This window comes from Budorcas taxicolor, chromosome 10, assembly GCF_023091745.1.
Source record: "Budorcas taxicolor isolate Tak-1 chromosome 10, Takin1.1, whole genome shotgun sequence".
NCBI lineage: Eukaryota > Metazoa > Chordata > Mammalia > Artiodactyla > Bovidae > Budorcas > Budorcas taxicolor.
The window spans coordinates 1,940,689-1,963,613 of NC_068919.1; the positions used below are offsets into that span (position 1 = coordinate 1,940,689).

Consider the following 22,925-nt stretch of genomic DNA (forward strand, 5'->3'; position numbering starts at 1 on the left):
GTTAATATGTCATGTAAAGCAAAATGCAGATTTACTTAGCAGGCTTGGTGGTCACATGTGGATAACCGACTTTTGCTGTAGGTCATCTGCTGCTTTCATCTAAGAGACTAGCAAGGAGGAGCATGCTACGGCGGAAGGCTGCCGTAAAGCCCTGAGAAGTAGCCCGGGCTTGTAGGATGTGGCTGCATGTCACCTCACCTCCTGGATTTTCCATACTGCCACATCCAGATTTGTTTTGGTCTTCGTTTTGACACTTTTTAAACGTAACATTATTATCCTCAATTTTCCCTTCTAGTGGGAGAAACTAGTAGAAACAGAAAGACATCCTCTGTAATGACAGACCTTCACTGAATACTCGCAATGTATAAAACACTGTGCTGGAAATCATGGGGCCTCAGTGATACGCCCTTCACTTTATTAAGATTTTGAGGCCTTATTCACTTTTATTAATAATTTTATTGTGTATATTATACATATTTTTTGAAATATATATGTGGCCGTTTGTATTTCTGGATATTTTAGATGGAAAACAACTGTCTGCCCTTCTCTAAAAGAAAGAGTTGCCCCACATGGAGTGATTTCTATAGTGTAGGAAACTGCCCTTAATGTTTTATTTCTCAACATGAGAAGTAGTTTAATAGCTATTCACTTTATAATAATTTGTTAAATAGTTCACATGTGTATGTTATATTCTTTTCTGGTGGTCTGTTATAATTTACAATGAAAAAAGAATGTTGAAAACAATTTCTCCAGCCTCAAAATTTCTTCTGGAATAATGCCTAAAATTCCATTGTTATCAATTATTTATTTTAGTTAGTATTTATCTTCTCCTTTTTGTCTTTAAAATGCAACTACTTTGTGACCAGTTAATACATGAAGACATGAGCCCTTTAGTATGGTTGGTTTGTCAGATCACCACTTCTCTGTAGTTCAAGACTCTGAGCTTACGTAGGAGGGCTGGTTCTGGAAGGTAGGATAGCGAGGGGAGGAAGAGTCTTGAAAAGGAAAGCAGTTAGTGCATGTCAGCAAAATGGAAAATCGGTAAGCCTAAAGGATGCATAACCATCTCTCTCACCTTTGCAGATTGCAGTAAGCAATATTTAATTGCTTAGCTTTCTTTTTAAATGATAGATGGTTAAAAAAAACCTCACTCATTTGACGTAATTAGGACAATGGTTAAAATATAGTATTTTTAAAGTATAGTTATTACTTTTAAGTGCATATTTACTAACATAAAGCTAATAAGTATTGCCTACTTAGAGTTTTTAAAGAACCCTACATTCATGAATAAAAAGAGTAACTTATAATTAAGGTATGAATATTACATGAATGGATACTGCAGAGAATCTCCCAGTTAAGTCAAGGCTAATATGTAGCTTTTTTTTCTTACAGTTAGTTTTCCTAGTATGTCTTTTACACTTCAGGCTTGTCCAGTTCACATACTTACAGAAGAGGGGAATGCATATAAATAGATTTTTTTTGGTTAGTAGTATGCTGTTTTGAATATAAAAAACCATAAATTAAGTTGGATTACCCTATCTAGTTATGATGTGTTTGAGTGTGTTATCTGACTGTTATGTTAGTAAAATAATCTTGTCAGTGAAGCAGTTTATTTTGAAGACATTTGCCTGTGGTGTTTGAGATTGTCTGAGAGAGCTTGTGTGTGATTTTTTTCCCTGAAATTCTTTGAGAAAACCATAGATCTAGTGTTTGACCTCAAAAATTATGACTTAGGTATTGTGAATAACCAAGTGTTCGTTTCGTTAAGGAAGTACATATACATATATAGTTTGAAAATTTTCTATTTGAAAATATTCCTCAGTTTTTGGCCTGCCTGTTTATTAAGCTTTTGCAAGCTTGGGAAAGAGACTCGGTGAAAGGGATCAAGCCGCCTCACTTTCCCCAAGGCTGTTAGACTAGGAAAAGACTGCTCAGCAATATTTCGGTTACCAGGGCTAGGGAGAGGAAGACTGGGATAACTTGGGAGATTGAGATGGACACATACACACTACTGTGTGTAAAATAAATAAATAATAGGGAACTGCTGTGTAGCACAAGGAACTCTACTCAGTACCCTGTAATGACGTACATGAGAAAAGAATCTGAGAAAGAGTGGGTGTATGTATGTATAACTGATTCACTTTGCTGTACAGCAGAAAGTAACACAACATTGTAAATCAACTATACTCTAATAAAAATTTTAAAATCAAACAAACAATAACACAAAACAAACAACAAAACACCAACGTCCACCCCGCCCCCCGCAAAAAGCTAAGAAGGGACTGACTGCTCAGTCAAACGGAGAAGGCGATGGCATCCCACTCCAGTACCCTTGCCTGGAGAATCCCATGGATGGAGGAGCCTGGTGGGCTGCAGTCCATGGGAACTGAGTCAGACACAACTGAAGCAGCGTAGCAGCAGCAGCAGCTGCAGCAGCAGCTCAGTCACAAGTGATAAGACTTGAGGTAAACCCAGGTGTATCCACCAGCTAGCTGCACAGGACTTCAGCTTAAGTGATGCTTGCTTTCACTCGGTGCTTCTTCCACTGCTGTTATTGCCACTGGGCACTTGGGCTGGATTCCCTGCTGTGCCCCCTTTTTCCCCCAGCCTGGAAAATAGCCCTGGGTATGTGAATTTCCATTATATTATAAATTAGCAATACCAGCTTGGAACAATGCTGCATTTAAAAAACATGTATTTAAAACTATTAAAAATATTTATATGGGGACACATCAGCTGTCTGGGGCACAAATGAATTAATCCCTCTTGTCACTGTCCCAGGGCCATATCACACAGAGTTCCCACTTTTGAGAAGTAGCTCCTTCTTAAATCTGCACCTGCAATTTTGGTAATATGCCCTTGTGATTTTTATTAAGGGTTATGGCAAAATAGACAGTGACTGGCCACTACAGTGTCTGATAGCATTGGGGGTTGTTCAGGGGGAGTTGGTTGTATCCCATTCATCCAACCATGCTCTTTTATAATGCCTGAATTCTGAATGTTGCTCCCATATGAGCGTGCGTTTAATGCCACATATCTTCAGATTCACCTTTTCACTTCAGGATTCCAAAACTGGAACAAAATTCAGGTATTGAATGCATGTCAAATTGCTCATAATAATAGTTTATGGAGTGCTTATTTGAAACCTCTGTTTGCTTTCTGTGTCTAAGATGTATTCATTCATGTTTATCATTCCTGATCAGTAGCCAAGGCTGCCTCCCAATGTCCTGGAGGGAATTGCCAACTTCAGGGTGCTCACATGTTCCTCTTGTTATCTCTCAAGGTTGGTTGCCCTTGACAGAGAGTTCTTCTCTTAGCTGACGATTAAATGTTCTCATTGGTCATTCTTTTCACTTATCTTCCAAACAGTCTGTTTCTCCCAGTGTACCCTTAATTTAGACTGGCTCCTGAGGATGAGGCACAGATGGCCATGGGAGGCTGTGCGTCGTGGTGGTCTCGAGCTAATTTTCAGGAGCCAGACTGGTGGGTTTAAAAGCTGGGCCCTCACTCATGAGCTGTGGGACCTTGGCAAAGTCCTGTTTTTCTTATCTTTAAAATGGGGAAATATTAGTATCCATATTAGAGGATTATTTTGAGGATTATATAAGTAAATAGACCAGAAGTACTTAGGACAGTGGCTCAGATGGTAAAGAATCTGCCTACAATGCAGGAGACCTGGGTTTGATCCCTGGAGAAGGGAATGGCAACCCACTCCAGTATTCTTGCCTGGAGAATCCCATAGACAGAGGGTCAATGGAGTCTCAAGGAATCTGAGACAACTGAGCGACTTTCACTTGGGACAGCACCCACCACATAGTAAGTGCTCAACAGGTATCAGCTCTTACTAGTATTACAGACTTGGCTTAGAATTTGGAAACTGTTAGCTGTGATTATACTTTGGATTGAAGGACTTGACCCATGGACATACAAGATGGCTTTCTGAGGAGGACACGCCTGCTTGCCACATGATTGAACCAGGAGTGCAGGCGTCCATCCTCCCAGAGTGGGGGGCGTGCCACTAGAGAGGAGACTAGCCATCAGTGCCTGCACATCTCACCCCTACAGGCTTATCAGCCTCTTTCCCAAGAATGGGATCCAGATTTCCTGGATGGGCTTGGCTGCTGGGCTAATTTAATCACAGTTTCCATCATTGTGTCTGCTGGGGGTGCCCTCTGCTGGTCCATCTAGCATGTGTGCAAATCTGGGGAATAACAGCTTTTAAAAAGTTAGTTTTAGCCTTTTAGGGATGTTTACATTAAAAAGCACACTTGGAAACTTTTTTTTTTTTAATGTAATACAAATCATATCTATATTAGTCTATTTTTACTATTTGCATTATGAGTTGGAGTATTTTCAGGTCTGAAATATTTGGGGTAGGTTTGATTGAGAATGAGGGCTGTCAACGGCATTCCAAGAAACAGTAATTTTTTCACAACACAGTTGTCAAAAACCGATTGGAATGGCTTACATTCCAGTATAATAGTACTAAATATCTTAGATTCTTATTTAACGGTTTAAAGAATGTCCATGATGTGGGAACTTTGTAAACACTGAAGTCTTAAAACATCCTATTTTCAAAGGGTGCCATAACCTAGACATTGGACATTGTTATATTCAGGGTTTAGTACATTTCAGAAAATATTATCTCAGATCTATTGAGCAATTCATTATGTATTTAGAATTCTATTTTACCAATACAATGTGTCATGATGTCCCTAAGTTTACATTAAAATTTTTTTTCCATTTCTTTCGTGTTTTTCTGACCACTGCCTCCTTTTTTTTTTTTTCTTCTCCACTGTCTCTTTCTTTCCTCTGCTTTGCTACTAGGATCAAACAGCATGAACCGGGTAACTGCGAATATGGAAAATGGAGAAAATGAAGGAACGACTAAAATTATTGCACCTTCACCAATAAAAAGGTCAGTTAGTTAACTGAAAGGACACGCTGCTATCTGCTGTCACAGAAATGTTTTTAATCTTTCGTCAAGGTTAAGAAGCACTCTGGTAATTAACTAGTACTTTTAATGAAAATAGTCTCTGGGCCAAAGAATACTTTAAAATGCCAGTAAAATGTAAAGAATCAGGACATGTCCCTCTCATTTGAAGGAAATGCTGCTGCTGTCATAGCATGATGAAGTTATGGATAGTCTGGTCTGCCTTCTCCACAACACAGTGAAAGTCCCATGTGATTTTTTTAAATGGCCTGATATAATGGACTAACTCAGAGGGGCCTGGGAAGTAAGCAGACAGTATTCATGCTTAATGTACTGCGTTCATTATAGCAGTGCACTCAACTGTGGCCCTGGAAGGAGGTTTGATGGCGTTCAGAGGTGCAGGGTTTCAGAAGGCAGTGATTGCATATGTATGAAGAGCTGTCATGGTCTTCTGCATCAGTTTTCCCTGAAGCATCCCCCAGCGGAAGGCCCTTCTCTTAATATATTATGTGGATTGTTGCCCTGAAAGATCAGCATTGTTCTCTGTGCAGACACGGTTCCAGCGTCACTTTTTCCTGTCTCCAATTATGTTCAATGGAACAGGATGTCGCACGTGCAGTGAGCTCTCTAGAGAGAGTACTCCATACGCATTGTAGAGAAGTCCAAGCAGTCGGAAATATGTGCCCTTGAGAAACTTCTGAGATCATCTACTCCATCTTTTGTTAGTAAATAATGGTGTTTTCATTCCATTGGATTGTTGCTGCTTGGAGAAATATAGTGTATGATTTCTCAGCAAAATAATTCTAAGTTATGAAATTTCTCAGAGTTGCAGTGTTTCCCTCAAGGTTTTGCCTTCATTTTCTTTTGTGTAGGTACAGGATGCTCCCTGTACAGATTCTCTTTTTGGAATGATAAGTTCTTTGCTTTCACGTACACTTTCTTCCTCTTTTTTCTTTTTGCATTCTTGTTTTGATTGGTTGATAATTGCTTTACAATGTTGTGTTGGTTTCTGCGGTACAACAGCAAGAACCAGCCGTAAGTATACCCCCTCCCCGTGGGCCTTCCTCCCACTCCCCGCCACCCCATCCCTCTAGGTTGGCACAGGGCGCTGGCCTGGGCTCCCCGTGTTATAGCAGCTTTCCACTCTCTATGTTATACTAGCATGGCATGCGCTTTCGTGTACTGTGCTTCCCTTAGCCTTGTCGCTGTGGCTAGAGAGTCAGCTGAATCTGTATGTACAGGGTATGCTTATGGTAAGTCTGACATAAGACTTCATCTTGCAGGAAGTTCAGATCCCAAGCCTTTTTAGAGTGTATGGAGGAGTGCAGTCCGCTCCACAACTGCATTCTTGCTGATAGGACTGATACCTGAAGGCCTGCCAAATTTGCCCACTCAGGCTCCAGATGAGAACCAGCTCAGAGACTGCATTCGGTTAATTTCCCCCTGAGATGTCATTATTCTCCTGCTGCTCTCTCAGTCCCTCTTTCATCTCCCTACCACACTGCTCAACCTCCCTTCTCTCTTTTCTCTCTGATTTACTAAACACACCCAAACTTTCTACTGTATCTTTCTACATACCATATTTATTACTTTTCCTCCTTTCAGAATTAAAGTTTTACTTTAGAAATTTGATCTTCCAAATGTTTTTCAATCTTTTCAGGAAGAATGTAAATAAAATATACCTACCGTCTATCAATACTAGTGCTCTTTAACATGCCTCTGTCAAATATCTAATATTTTAGGCTTTATAACTCCCTAGATGAATATCATATACTAGGGTACAAGTTTATTTTCATTTTTTGAAATAACCTTGCCATTTTTTCTCTCCTCTTTCTTTGCTGTTACAAAGAACTCTGCTATGACTATATTCTAGGACAATTAAATAGAGGATTCCTCAGAAAGCTGGGGTTAAACATGGATTAGGAGTTAAGTAGCTCTATCTTTTTCTGAAGTGGAGGCTCCCAGGGAAGTGAGAGGTGGCATCCTTTCTCTCCTCCCCTGGTGATGGGAGGCTTTTGATGTGCCCCTGCCTTGTGTCTCCCAGTGTTTCTAAAATAATTTATTGAGGTTGAGTAACAACTCAGTTATATTTATATTCTTAGGACAGAAAGATGATACTAGGTCAGGAAATAAGATTTGAAAGTCATTCTGATTTGGAAGGATGAAGCCAAGATATGGCGAAAGCTGGGGGCAGAGAAGGTCAGTTTGGGCGGCCTGAACCTGCCCAGAGCTGACCGGCCTGCACGAATTCAGACCCAGATCCAAAGCCAGCAGTCTCTGACCACTGCTGAGAGAGGGAGCCAGCCACATGAGCCAGAATACTCAACTCTACTTTCTTATCAGCCTTGTGTTTTTGGCTTGCTGGTTCCCCCTATTTCTCATCCTGCCAGAATTCTCCAGTCCAGAATACCGGTATGGATAGCCTTTCCCTTCTCCAGGGGATCCTCCCAACCCAGGGATTGAACCCAGGTCTCCCTCATTGCAGGTGGCTTCTTTACCAGCTGAGCCACAAGGGCAGCCCAAGAATACTGGAGTGGGTAGCCTACCCCTTCTCCAGCAAATCTTCCCAACCCAGGAATTGCACTGGGGTCTCCTGCATTGCAGGTGGATTGCTTACCAACTGAGCTATCAGGGAAACCCCTTCTCATACTGGAGGTTGACTTCAGAAAGTTTCTTTTAACAATTGATGACTTGGCATTTGGGTGACTTATAGCAGTAAAACAAGAAAGAAAGAAGCGGCAAAGAGACCCCCAAGGTACAGCCGGAAAGTTTATTATTATTATTATTTTTTAGGCAGCCACTTTACATTTTTTTCTGGAATGAGTCACAGGTATGAATAAAAACACATATTTTAAAACGTTTGTTAAATAATTTTACTGAAGAAATAAGTATGTGAGTTAATGTTCTTTTATTTTCTAGTTAATTTATTTTCCACTCTTTTTTGTTTGTTTGTTTTTTTAAATTAAAGCTTTAAGAAAGCAAAGAATGAAAACAGCCCTGATACCCAGAGAAGTAAATCTCATGCACCGTGGGAAGAAAACGGCCCCCAGAGGTAAAGAGAATCCTTGTTTTTATAAAGGAGAACAGTATAAATGGGGTTGGCAATTGCAGCTTGTTAAACGATGGAATTTGCTTTGTGGCTGGTGATGACTAACTGTGGACAAGCAGTCAGATTCCTAAATCAGCATGACTGAGAACTTCTGAAGTAGAAGTCAACAGGATGTGTCCTAACATGAAACTTTCTCCTGGAAAGACAGAAAGGAAAACTTGCATATACTAAGAAACTGCCTGAAAGGTGGTGAGGATGGCTTAGGTGGTCATTTGGATACTTGAAATGACATATTAATGATAATTTCCCCAATTGCACCATTCTTGTTAAAACTTAAGTTGAAAACTACCGTTGATGAATAGTGCATTTAGAGGACCTTTATTCCTAGAAATAAATAAATATTTAGTTAATTTTGTTCACAATTACCATACCAGGGACAGATCTGCTTCATAATTAATTGATAAGTTGAATGATTGTTCCAGGTCTGACCACACGATGGTTCAGATTCTAACTCTGCCTCTTTCCCGGGTACTTGGCTGCTTAACTAAATATTCTGTATTTCTGTTTTCTTTTCTGTTAAATGAGTCTAATAACTGTACTTCAGTGACTAGGGTTGACCTGGAGATAAACTGGGATAATGTGTATAAAGCCCTCAGCTAGCATGTGTAGATTCACCATAAACGCAGATTGTTGTTACTGTTGCTGTCATTTGTGTGTGCTCATTTCTTTTGAAGTCCAGTGAGACAAGCCCATTCCTGCAAAGTGAAGACTGTCATGATTTATTTTACTAGATCTTACTCTTCTTTCAATACATCTTGTCAGGAAAGAGAAGCTTGTGCCCAAGACCCAGTATTCCCCTGACAGTAGAGAATGGGCAGTTGTGAGCCCTTCCCTGGGTCCAGCTTAGGGTATTGCTCCTCCCAGCCCTCTGCAGACATCCTTGACCGTTCCTCTTCCACTCCAGCGGACTCTATAACTCCCCCAACGACCGCATGAAATCCCCCAAGTTCCCTTACACACGCCGCCGAAACCCCTCGTGTGGGAGCGACAATGACTCTGTGCAGCCCACCAGGAGGAGGTAAGCGGAACAGCCGTCGGTTTTAAATTTTCAGCAGCAGTTCCAGGTCCCAGGCGCAGTTTAACCAGGTTACTCTCATAGTGTCATGACTGTTTGTCCCCTCACGATAACAGAGCTTCTGAGTTTTGTTGTTGTTGTTGTTTGTTTCTTTGAGATGAAATAAGCTAGAGGTCCTGAAGTATTTCTCTTAAAAGCCAGCATTTCAGAGGATGATTTCATAAAATATTGATGGGAACTTACTCTCTGTATTGTAGATAAGACTAAAATTTTAAAAATATGTATAATATTTTGAAAATATATTGTTATGTATAATATGTATATGTGATATGTATTGGATTAATGATATACATTAATATGTAAAAGATTTAAATGTTTTTACCTGAGAAGACAAGATCTTAATGACCCCCAAAACATCTTCATGACCCAGGTAGCCACAATGGTGTGATCACTCACCTAGAGCCAGACATCCTGGAATGTGAAGTCAAGTGGGCCTTAGGAAGCATCACTACAAACAAAGCTAGTGGAGGTGATAGAATTCCAGTTGAGCTATTTCAAATCCTAAAAGATGATGCTGTGAAAGTGCTACACTCAATATGCCAGCAAATTTGGAAAACAGCAGTGGCCACAGGACTGGAAAAGGTCAGTTTTCATTCCAATCCCAAAGAAGGGCAATGCCAAAGAATGCTAAAACTACCGCACAATTGCACTCATCTCACATGCTAGCAAAGTAAAAAATTTATCAAAATTCTCCAAGCCAGGTTTCAACAGTACGTGAACTGTGAACTTCCAAATGTTCAAGCTGGATTTAGAAAAGGCAGAGGAACCAGAGATCAAATTGCCAACATCCGCTGGATCATCAAAAAAGCAACAGAGTTCCAGAAAAACATCTGTTTCTGCTTTATTGACTATACCAAAGCCTTTGACTGTGTGGATCACAACAAACTGTGGAAAATTCTCAAAGAGATGGGAATACCAGACCACCTGACCTGCCTCCTGAGAAATCTGTATGCAGGTCAGGAAGCAACAGTTAGAACTGGACATGGAACAGACTGGTCCCAAATAGGAAAAGGAGTACGTCAATGTTGTATATTGTCACCCTGCTTTTTTAACTTATATGCAGAGTACATCATGTGAAATGCTGGGCTGGATGAAGCACAAGCTGGAATCAAGATTGCCGGGAGAAACATCAATAACCTCAGATACACAGATAATACCACCTTTATGGCAGAAAGCGAAGAAGAACTAAAGAGCCTCTTGATGAAAGTGAAAGAGGAGAGTGAAAAAGTTGGCTTAAAGCTCAACATTCAGAAAACTAAGATCATGGCATCCAGTCCCATCACTTCATGGCAAATAGATGGGGAAACAATGGAAACAGTGATAGACTTTATTTTTTTGATCTCCAAAATCACTGCAGATGGTGACTATAGCCATGAAATTAAAAGATACTTGCTCTTTGGAAGAAAAGCTGTGACCAACTTAGACAGCATATGAAAAAGCATTTAATATTTAAGCATTTAATGTTGGAGACATTGCCAACAAAGGTCCGTCTAGTCAAAGCTACGGTTTTTCCGGTAATCATGTATGGATATGAGAGTTGGACTATAAAGGAAGCTGAGCACCGAAGAATTGATGCTTTTGAACTGTGGTGTTGGAGAAGCCCTTTGAGAGTCTCTTGGACTGCAAGGAGATCCAACCAGTCCATCCTAAAGGAAGTCAGGCCTGAATATTCATAGGTAGGACTGATGATGAAGCTGAAACGCCAACACTTTGGCCACCTGATGCAAAGAACTGACTCCTTGGAAAAGACCCTGATGCTGGGAAGGATCGAAAGTGGGAGTAGACGGGGATGACAGAGGATGAGATTGTTGGATGGCATCACTAATTTGATGGACGTGAGTTTGAGCAAGCTCTGGGAGTTGGTGATGGACAGGGAAGCCTGGCATACTGCAGTCCATGGGGTTGCAAAGAGTCGGACACATCTGAGCGACTGAACTGAACTGGGAAGACAAGATCATGTTTAGAGAGATATCTCTTAGGTGAGGCTGAATTATTGGCTCTCAAGACTGATATTGTTGCTTAAACTTCAGTAAAACCCCTTTCAATAAGAAAGAAAATGAGTCTTGTTACATTTTACCCAGCAGGTCAGATTGTTCATATAAATATACTTGTGTGTTTGTGCTTAATAAAAAAAAGAAAAATTCCTATATAGCGGTTTTGAACCCTCTCTGCAAAGCAGGCTGGGCAATATGACAGGTCCAAGAGAGGAAGACCTAGAAATCACTTACTAGTGAAATTCACTTTATTTCTATCTGATGAGGACTGTTTTACTTTGGGTGCCTACATGAGTGGTATTTTATGTGACTTATAATTATGAGATGAATAGATAGCATCACCAACTAAATGGACATGAATTCAAGCAAGCTCCAGGAGATAGTGGAGGACAGAGGAGCCTGGTGTGTTGCAGTCCATGGGATCATGAAGAGTCGGACACAATTTAGCAACCGAATAACAATGACAATAACCAAATTATGAGATGTTCCAGTCATGTTTTCAGACAACCATCAAGATTCTTTTCGTATGCGCTGTGGATTTAGAAAGCAGAGGTGCAACTCTTTTCTCTGCCCTTTGTTCATACTCACTTGCTGGTCCATCCCTGCTTGATTCCTTCTGCTTCTGCCAGTTTCCTAGAGTCTTCATCCATAACTTTCTCAAACCAGGTCCACTTCACCAAAATTCTTTGAAAGTTAAGAAAAGAAAGGCCGTCATCTTCACCCAGCAGGACTGAGAAGGGGGAGCCATGATGATTAGACAGAATAATGGAAAAATAGCTGGCATGTACCATGTTCCAAGTACTGAGCAGTTTACTAGCTATGCATTCTCTCGTTTCAACCTTATGGTACCCTACGGAAGTTGACATAATGTATCTCTCAGTCACTAGGCCTTTCCAGCAGAGAGGGATTAAGGCAGGGATCAGTGCACAGGTGGGAGCTGGACTGAAGGAACAAAAAGACCAAGAGTCTGTGGCCTGGATGCTGTGCTGCCCCTGGGCTGCAGGCGTAGCGGGAGAGATGGGGAAGTCACCCAAAGATTCAAAGCTGCTTCTGCCTTGGAGCTGGCTCCTGGGAGCCTGTGCTTGGCGCTGACACCGCTGGGGGCACCACCACTGTAGGAAAGACGTGCTGCAGCTGCTTTAGAAGGTACCACCACATCTAATGCTGTGGAAGCCTCACTTTTGGGGAATGCAACAGTAAGTGCTGCAGGTGCTGCCAGAAGCAAAATTGCCTCCTTTTTCCTCCTGCCTTCAAGTCTCACCTGAGCACCTAAGTGGTGAAGAAGCCTAGGAAGATGTAATTTTCAGGTCTCTCGTCTTGGCAATACATGGGAGACTACAACTAGGTTTGGATGGGACTGAGTACCAATGGAAAAATACCTGGCCCAGCATTATTATCTCACTTTATAGATGAGAAAACAGGCTTGAGGAGAAAAGAGTAACTATTCCTTGCACACATCCAGAATTTGGGTCCACGTCTGTATGTCTGAAAAAGGCAGGGCTAATGAATCATCATTTAAAACAGTCAGGGGAATAGATTTTCTGTTCTCCTTTCCCTTCCAACAGTTGGTTCAACTTGGAGAACACTTAAAAAACAAGTCAGCATCACTGGGAAACACTGTAAAGTGCGTTTGTTTGTCTATGTGTCTTGAGGAGTTGTGGGGAGTGGGAATTACTAAATATTTTAAGACTCTGTGATGCTGTGGTTATTGTTAATAGATAGGTTTTTATAGGTTCTCACCCTAAATTATTAGTGTACTTTTTCAGCAGTCCCTAAATAAAATACACACACTGACCAGATGGTCATTTTGATTTTAATGTTTAGAAGTGAATTTATCAAGCTTTTACATTACATATCAAAATTTGTTGTTTTTTTTCCCTAAACTAATTGCTTGAAATAGTTGGGAGCACACACATTCCCAAATCCAGACTTAATAATGTTCATATTGAATACAGTTTCTGCTGGCTTCCTGTGCAATACAGAGACGTAATTGTGGTGAGTGGACACAGGATCCTTTCATGGGTACCATCCAGAGGAAAGACACTTTTGATTTTATAGAGTAGAGGATCTTTTTGTCTGAGCATCGGGGCCTCTGTCTGGTTCTGTGTGGTACTGGAAAGGTCTCTTACTGGGCATGTGTGTTTTGAGGAGACTAGACGTTGCTGGCTGTTGGCGTCAACAGCTAGAGCTCATTCTTTGTTTCTTTCCACTCTAAATACCCTGTAATTGTCCCTGTCCTTCTCAGTCTTGTTGTATCTTCACATGTATTTACCTTGATCCTGAGCACAAATCCCTGCATAGCTGAATCAACTCTGACATTTAAAACTGAATATTTGTCATCAGCATGGAGGAATATTGTGGACTTAAATTTAACAATGGAAAATTCTACTTTGCAGTGCATGGCCAGAATAACATGTTTTGCAAAACATATCAAAATTTCGTATTTTTGCTAGTTGTCTGTCATTAAATGGATAAATCTATCAAATTCGAGTGGAGCCTAGAACCCTGGTCCTTAACCTTTTGGGCTGATGAAACTCTGAGAGCCTGATGAAATGTTGGATTCATTCCAGAGGAGGGGGAGGTACTTAATTAAATACATGTGTAAATTTTCCTTTGCAGCTCAGTTGGTAAAGAATCTGCCTACAATGCAGGAGACCTGGGTTCAATTCCTGGATCATGAACATCCCCTGGAGAAGGAAATGGCAAACTATTCCAGTATTCTTGCCTGGAGAATCCCGTGGACAGAGGAGCCTGCAGGCTACAGTCCATGGGGTCACAGGAATCGGACATAATTTAGCAACTAAACCACCACTACATAAATTTTCATAGAATTTTTCAACGTTCATGGAGACCCTGAAGCCTGCTTGTTTAAGCAGTCCTGTTTTAGAACAGAAAAGCTTCTATACTTCCTGGCCAATACAAGTTTATTTTTACCCTAGTCCATTTTCACACTCAAAAATGCTTATTGGGGACGTCTCTATGCAAGGCATGTGTTAACCAGCACTAGAGAAAGTCCCTGTAGGAGCCTTGGGATGGAATGGAGATGGGGAGTATTCATAGAAAGGCTGAAAGGTCAGTGTTGTCAAGCACTGAGAGGACAGAAATGTGTTAGAGATGAGCCTGGAGAGAAAGAGAGAAAGGAAGAGAGAGAAGTCAGACCTCATAGGACATCTGGCTTTTGTTGAGGATTTCAGTCATTATTCTGGTAGTTTTTCTAAGGGAGTGATAACACAGTTGCGTTTTTACTGGGTAAAGATGGTCCTTGCTGCCTCTGGGGGAAAGGTGGTGGTGGACATAGGCCAGACAGCAAGGTCCTGGAGAAAGAGGATGGGAACTTGTGCCAAGGTGGCGATGTGGAGATAGGAGGAAGTAGATGGTTTTAAGACCCTTTAAGAGGTAAAAGTGTGGGACAAGAAGGATCAAAATGAGGGGCGAAGGAATGACAGGTGTCAAGATGAAAGCCAGACTTGTATAATTTCATGGATGGAGGTGTGATGCACTGAAATAAGAGTCACCTGGATATCACAGGCTTAAAAAGGAAAACTGAGTTTGGTTGTTGATAAGTTGAATTTGTTGTACCATTGAGAAGTCCAAGTGAGGGATTTACATGGATTGTTTGATATAAGTCAGGAGCTAGATTGGCTATCTGGACTGAAATATAGATTTCTTACAGATGTTAGTTGAAATATGAAATGGAGTTGAGGTTGTCTAGATAGATACTATAGATAGAGTGCAAAGACAAGGCAATGACAGAGCTGTGGGAAACTTCAGCATTTATTTGCCTTAGTTGAAGAGGGTTAACGTGTAAAAGAGACAGAGATATTATATCTACGTGAAAAATCGTGGAACAACATACTGGCGCAAAATTGGGAAAGGAGTACTTCAAGGCTGTGTATTATCACCCTGCTTATTTAATTTCTATCCAGAGTACATCTTGCGAGATGCTGGATGAAACATGATCTGGAATCAAGATTGCTGGGAGAAATATCAGTAACCTCAGATACACAGATGACACCACCTTTATGGCAGAAAGTGAAGAGGAACTAAAGAGCCTCTTGATGAAGGTGAAAAAGGAGAGGGAAAACATTAGCTTAAAACTCAGCAGTCAGAAAACTAAAGATCATGGCATCCAGTCCCATCACTCCATGGCAAATAGATGGGGAAACAATGGAAACAATGACAGACTTTATTTTCTTGGGCTCCAAAATCACTGAAGATCGTGACTGCAACCATGAAATTGAAAGATGCTTGCTCCTTGGAGGAAAAGTTATGACCAACCTAGATAGCATATTAAAAAGCAGAGACATTACTTTGCCAACAAAGATCCGTCTAGTCAAAGCTATGGTTTTTCCAGTAGTCATGTATGGATGTGAGAACTGGACTACAAAGAAAGCTGAGCACTGAAGAATTGATGCTTTTGAACTGTGGTGTTGGCAAAGAGTCTTAAGAGTCCCTTGGACTGCAAGGAGATCCAACCAGTCCATCTTAAAGGAGATCAGTCATGAATGTTCATTGGAAGGACTGATGCTGAAGCTGAAACTCCGATACGTTGGCCACCTAATAGGAAGAACTGACTTATTGGAAAAGGCCCTGATGTTGGGAAAGATTGAAGGCAGGAGGAGAAGGGGATGACAGAGGATGAGATGGTTGGATGGCATCACCGACTCGATGGACATGAGTTTGAGCAGGCTCCAGGAGTTGGTGAGGTGGATAGGAAAGCCTGGCATGCTACAATTGATGGGACTGCAAATAATCAGACACTACTGTGTGACTGAACTGAACTGAAGTCCTCATTCCCAGAATGCTAGAAGCCAGGCTTCTATTTCCTAGGCATGAGAGTAGAGACTCTCTTTATAAGATATGGAAAGATATTAGGGAAAAGGTCTACTGATAAGAACTTTCAAAAGATTCTCCAGTGAAATGGCGAGACTTCCCATATTAGCTCTGCAGTGCAGTGAGGCTGTCTGTTACCATGCACTGCACCATCCAGAGGGGTCCAGTCTTTTCAGTGTCTGAATATGAAAAGAGCCATAATCACCCAGCATTTGGGGATAGCTTCTCTTTGGAAAGACAGAGACTGAGCCAAGAATTAGGAGTATGTATGGGGGGAAGTCGCAGGAAATAGAGACAGTATAAGAAACAAAATTTTCTAAAAAATATATACTTATTACCTTTAGAAAAGTAGAAACTGTGGTATAGAAAGAGTGAATAAGAGTTTTAAGCTTTTAAATTTGTGGGGTAGAACTTTAAAGAATTGGAAGATAAATTAAGGAAATCTTCCCCAAAGTAGAACCAAAACAAATCCATGGAAATAAGGATTATTATGATCAAACCTGAATATCAGTCATTTGACTAATGAAATTTCTGAGGAAAAAACCCAAAAATTACAAGAAAGGAAACTATTAAAGAAACAATATAAGAAAATATCCCAGGTTGGAATGGTTTAACTTTATAGATAGACAGAACCCACTGAGCATTTGGCATAGTAAATTGAAAAGTAAGATCCATACCAAGATCATTAAAACATTATAGACCAAGAGAGAATTTTAAAAAAATTGGCATCAGGAAGGAAAATGTGAGAGGAAAAAACACAGATCATGACAAATAAATATCATGGACTTGGACTGCTTCACAGCAAAAGCAGGGAAAGAAGATAATGAGTCATAGCCTCCAAATGCTGAAGGAAGATTAGTTTCAATTTAGGATTCTGTGCCCAGATAAACCAAATTATATGTGTATAAAGAAGACATGGTCAGAAATTTCATTCTCAAAAATATATATACATATATTTGTGCACAGATATATATATTTAGTGTATACACACATACATATATATGTGCATATATATATATACACACACACACAGCTCAAACTACTGCACAATTGTACTCATCTCACACGCTAGTAAAGTAATGCTTAAAATTCTCCAAGCCAGACTTCAACAATACGTGAACCGTCAACTTCCAGATGTTCAAGCTGGTTTTAGAAAAGGCAGAGGAACCAGAGATCAATTACCAACATCCGCTGGATCATTGAAAAAGCAAGAGAGTTCCAGAAAAACATCTACTTCTGCTTTATTGACTACACCAAAGCCTTTGACTGTGTGAATCACAACAAACTGTGGAAAATTCTGAAAGAGATGGGAATACCAGACCACCTGACCTGCCTCCTGAGAAATCTGTATGCAGGTCAGGAAGCAACAGTTAGAACTGGACATGGAACAACAGACTGGTTCCAAATCAGGAAAGGAGTACGTCAAGGCTGTGTATTGTCACTCTACTTATTTAACCTCTATGCAGAGTACATCATGAGAAATGCTGGGCTGGATGAAGCACAAGCTGGAATCAAGATTGCTGGGGGAAATATCAATAACCTCAGATACACAGATGACACCACCTTTATGGCAGAAAGCAAAGAAAAACTAAAGAGCCTCTTGATGAAAGTGAAAGAGGAGAGTGAAAAAATTGGCTTAAAGCTCAGCACTCAGAAAACTAAGATCATGGCATCTGGTCCCATCACTTCATGGCAAATAGATGAGGAAACAGTGGAGAGAGTAACAGACTTTATTTTTGGGGGGCTCCAAAATCACTGCAGAATGGTGACTGCAGCCATGAAATTAAAAGACGCTTACTCCTTGGAAGGAAAGTTATGACCAACCTAGATAGCATATTCAAAAGCAGAGACATTACTTTGCCAACAAAGGTCCATCTAGGCAAGGCTATGGTTTTTCTAGTAGTCATGTATGGATGTGAGAGTTGGACTATAAAGAAAGCTGAGCACCAAAGAACAGATGCTTTTGAACTGTGGTGTTGGAAAAGATTCTTGAGAGTCCCTTGGACTGCAAGGAGACCCAACCTGTCCGTCCTGAAGGAGATCAGTCCTGGGTGTTCATTGGAAGGACTGATGCTGAAGCTGAAACTCCAGTACTTTGGCTACCTGATGTGAAGAGCTGACTGATTGGAAAAGACCCTGATGCTGGGAAAGATTGAAGGTGGGAGGAGAAGGGGACGACAGAGGATGAGATGGTTGGATGGCATCACTGACCCAATGGAAATGAGTTTGAGTAAACTCTGTGAGTTGGTGATGGCCAGGGAGGCCTGGTGTGCTGCAGTTCATGTGGTTGCAAAGAGCTGGACACGACTGAGCGACTGAACTGAACTGAGATATATATATATATAGTGTGTATGGGCTTCCCAGGCGGCGCTAGTGGTAAAGAACTCACCTGCCAATGCAGGAAACGTAAGAGACATGGGTTCAGTCCCTAGGTCAGGAATGTCCCCTGGAGGAGGGCGTGGTGACCCACTTTGGTATTCTTGCCTAGAGAATCCCATGGACAGAGGAGCCTGGCAGGCTACAGTATATAGTGTTGCAAAGAGTCAGACATGACTGAAGTGACTTAAATATGAGTATGTATATATGTATGTGTGTGTGTGTGTGTGTGTGTGTGTGTGTGTGTGTGTGTGTATGAATATATAGCTGTCATGACAAGAGGCCATGAGACCTAAGACTATGGGATTCATCAAAGGTGCAGAAGAAATTCCATGGCTCAGGGTGAAGGGACATCTATGCAGCAGTGCTAGACAGCAAACTGTCCAATGTGAGTAGGAGGGCAGAGTTCTCCAGAAGGGATTTACATGGAACTTGCCAATACTGTGTATTTACCCATCTCAGGACGAGCTGTGCAGCTCTCTCAGAGATGGAATAAAGTATTAGTGAGAAGTACGAGGAAAACTAAGCAAGTAACTTAAGTAGAAGACTAGGCAGTTATCATCTCTAAGGAAAATTTAAACCTATACAAGAAATTGTATTCCTAAAACACTGTTTAGATCAGTCATCTGTGAACAATAGTTATGTAATTGTGTTTACAGCGAACAATTCTATCACCATTATGTTATTTGATATAATTATGTTGGGAAGGTGGGAGAATGAAAGTTGTGGATGTGGCATTAAAAGAGTCACGTCTGCCCTGCCTAGATCGGAAAGGCACACATAACAAAGGATAAGGACATGGAGCCCAAAAGCAAGGAAGAGGCCTCGCTCAAGAAGTGTGGCTTTAAGGAGAGGAGAGAGACTGGGCAGAAAGTCGCGGGGGGATGTGGAGTCAAAGTAGGTGTGTGTATGTTTGAGTAGGAGAGAGTTGGGAATGTGAAAGGCTGGGAAAGAGACTCGGCTCTGAGGACACGGTGAACATATGTGAGAGACAAGACGTGGTTAATGGCAGTCACCGAGGAGGTTCAAAGGCAGCGGGGGCCGCACAGCACAGCTGAGCGGGTTGACCTTAGTTGTAGGGACACTTCCGCAAAAGAGAGGGTGACGTGGGTGAGTTCTATTTGGGGTAACAGGAGAAGGAAAGAGTTCCCATCTAATGGCTCGCTCCTTTTTGCTTTGGAAGGAGAACACACAGTCATTGGCTGCAGCCGCGGTGCAGTGAGTCAGAGCGCTGCCAAGTGAAAGGGGGTTGAAAGTGCTTTGAAGAACCTGAGAGTTCTTAGATCAGAGAAGGGTGGTAGGATTGCTGGGCCATGTTGTAGATCTGAGAGTATGCACATGGATTTGTGGTGTAGTTAACATGCCTTTTTATGTAACCTCATCTAGCACTGCTTGCCAGCTTTTGAGGGCTGGCCCAAAGAACATGGAGAGTTGGATTCACCCACTTTGGAGTTTTGTCATAAAGACTGAACAAAAAACACGATCAGAGGAAGTTTCAAGTATTGGCATACATCTTATTGTGATGATGAAAATCCAAACTGAGTCAGGGAGGAAATAAAAGTTAGCTTACAGAAAGTTGCAAGGTTGATAGACAGACAGTACTACTGAGGTCACAGAAAGGTAGAATGGAAGTCATTGAAGAAGCAACAATGGTAGTAGCCAACATTTATTGAGTGCTTAGAGTGGGCCAGGCCCTACTGTGTGCATTTTAAATATATTGATTCATTTTATCCTCATAACAACCCTGTGTGAATTGAAGTGAAGTGAAGTGAAGTTGCTCAGTTGTGTCCGACTCTTTGCGACCCCGTGGACTGTAGCCCACCAGGCTCCCCTGTCCATGGGATTCTCCAGGCAAGAACACTGGAGTGGGTTGCCATTTCCTTCTCCAGGGGACCTTCCCGACCAGGAATCGAACCCAGGTCTCCCGCATTGCAGGCAGATGCTCTAACCTCTGAGCCACCAGGGAAGCCGTAACAATCCTGTGTGGGAAGTACTATTCAAACTGAGGCTCAGGAGAGAAGTCTTGTGTTTAAATCACACTGCTTATCATCAGATGGGACGGGATTCACATTCAGGACTACAGAACTCACACATTTAACAGGGTGCCCCACTGAAGCTGTTTGAAGGTAAATAGGAAGTGGTATTCAGGAAGGAGAGGAGATTGAGGTTAGAGAACAAGGTTTTTGTAGGTGGTTACAGATAATAAAGTCCAAAGGTGACCCTGATGGAGTTGCTGCGTTGCAGTAAAGAGGTCCTTAGGGAAGATGACAAGGGACGTGGAGGCTGGGATGTTGGAAAGGGCATTCAGATGAGAGCTGACATCAGATTATGGCAGAACTTGGCTTGGTGGATTGTGTTATGGAATTGGGTTTGTTTGCCTAACTTGCAGCAAGCCAGACATTGAAATGCCTGGACATTTGCAGCAGGGAAATCATTTGTTCACAAGATAACCAAGCAAGTTGATGGGAGAACAAATCTAAAACTTGTCTCCCTGAAGATCAGACTTAGGGATATTTATAGGATAAAGAGGTGTGGGGAGAGGTGATTGAGGTAAGAAGACGGAGGTACTCGGTGGTTTCTGCAAGAGTGGTCGAGCTTCATGGTTCTTCATGGCAACTGTTCAGAAAATGGCAGAGTTAGTGTGTTCTGAGGGTAGAGGTTTTGGCCCTTTAGCATCAAAAGATCATCCGTCTGATACTCAGGCAGGGCCGGTTGAATGGTCAGTGGTTTCAACCAGTTTGAACTGGGCAAGAACTAACTCCACATTCCTGAAAAACAATGTAAGCAACCATTACTATAGTGACCCATACATCAGAGGTGTTATCCATAAGGAAGCTAGGGAGTGGTCAGTTTAAAATCAACTAAAAGCAAGTGAGGCAGGTTAGATTTGGTGGGCCTAAGTAGGTTAGTGCTCTGTTTCAATTGCAGATCTGGGTGCTACAGTTGAACTGTGTTATTGGATGAGTGGAACTTAACAGATAATTACTGTTATATCTGTTAATTACTTAATAGATAATTACAGACACAGATAAGTGTGCATAATTACTTATGGACTGTTTGTAGCCCCTGCTAGCCTGTTGGCTTCTTGAGGCCAGTTGGTATCGTTTCTGGGATCTGTTGTAGAGCTGGGCCTGTATGTGTGACTCATGTGTTTGGTAACTGACGTGAATGGATGACTGTGTAATGTGCATTAACTGAAGTAGAACTCATTCTGGTATGCTTTCCTTAGCCAGTAGATGATTTTCTGTCCTCCTGAATGAATTCTTTTTTCTTACCCCACCCCCCCATAGGAAAGCCCATAACAGTGGTGAAGATTCAGATCTAAAGCAAAGGCGGAGGTAAAAAAGCCAAGAGGGAAGGAGGGTCAAGGGAGAGGGAAAGGGCTTAGCAGGTCAGCACAGCTCAGACCTGAGGCAAGAGTGTGGGAAATGTTTGGTTTTATTAGTGGCTGCTTTAAGGATATTGTAATTTTTTAAACTTTGAAATAAAAATTTTGGCTGCAACTGGTTCTCTGTCTTCCATTCCTTGACATCTTTAGGAGTTTCTCTCTCTCTTTTTTTTTCCTGCTCCTTTTTGTCTTAGAGGAGCTATCTCCATTATCTCTCTCTCTCTTTTTTTCTTTTCTATTCTCTTTCTTTTAGTTTTTCTTTTTGGCCACACCACACAGTGGCATTTGGAATCTTAGTTCCCTGACCAGGGATCGAACCCATTTCCCCCTGCAGTGGAAGCATGGAGTCTTGACCACTGGGCTGTCAGGGAAGTCCCTCGCTTATCTCTGGCTACAGTAAAACCATCCAGACCTGGGTGGTTGGATATAACAACAACCATATATATCTTATATGATTCTATTGATTGAACAGCAGTTTGTTAGCTAGTTTAACTGGTCCCTGGCAGAATGGCTGTCCGCCTGGGAACTCTCTCTCTCCATGATCTCTGCACCTGGTTAACCTAGGTGGCTGGGAAGAAGCAGAAGCTACCAGCTCTGTTAAGAGATAGTCCTGGAACTGGCAGAGTATCCCTTCCACCTCCTTCTGTTGGAAAAATCAGTCGTAGGACCAGCACAAATTCAAGGGGAGTGGAAGTAAGCTCTCCCTCTCTTCGTGGGGGTAGGGGTTTGACAGGACTTTGAGTCCATATTTCGTCCACCCCAGGGACTTATAGCTTTTCTACCTCAGAGTTCTATTGAAAGCACTTGATTCTGTGGTCCTTTCTAGGAGCATGGTGACATTTACATTAGTCTGCTTCCACATTTCTGTAGACATTCAGATGGCTAGCTGAACTGAGAAACTGATTGGGAGAGGGCTATGACAACTACTTATGTTTGAATTGGTAATTTTATTGCAAAATTAATTCTAAAGAACCTACATGAACCTTTCTGGAATTTTTCATTTGTCATAACTATGGTTTTTTTTCCTCTTATTTTCTTTTCAGGTCACGCTCACGCTGTAACACAAGCAGTGGTAGTGAATCAGAAAATTCTAACAGAGAGCACCGGAAAAAGAGAAACAGGTAATGTTGGAATATGATAGCAGGAAATCAGCCGCTGAAATCAGCGGCTGCCACTGATTGTAGAACCTGTGTGTCCTGTGAATTTTCACACCTGAT

At 41.5% G+C, this 22,925-nt stretch overlaps 1 protein-coding gene across 2 annotated transcripts in view; it reads left to right on the forward strand.

Moving 5' to 3' along the window:
• EPB41L4A (erythrocyte membrane protein band 4.1 like 4A) overlaps nucleotides 1-22,925 on the forward strand; it is a 287,116-nt gene that overhangs the window by 231,826 nt on the left and 32,365 nt on the right. The window contains exons 13-17 of one of the 2 annotated variants that reach the window (XM_052646727.1): nucleotides 4,828-4,918; nucleotides 7,902-7,985; nucleotides 8,947-9,060; nucleotides 21,611-21,658; nucleotides 22,752-22,829. In XM_052646727.1, coding sequence (XP_052502687.1) covers nucleotides 4,828-4,918; nucleotides 7,902-7,985; nucleotides 8,947-9,060; nucleotides 21,611-21,658; nucleotides 22,752-22,829 — 415 coding nt within the window. The remainder of the gene's footprint in view (nucleotides 1-4,827; nucleotides 4,919-7,901; nucleotides 7,986-8,946; nucleotides 9,061-21,610; nucleotides 21,659-22,751; nucleotides 22,830-22,925) is intronic. The other variant, XM_052646729.1, reaches the window with a different exon arrangement.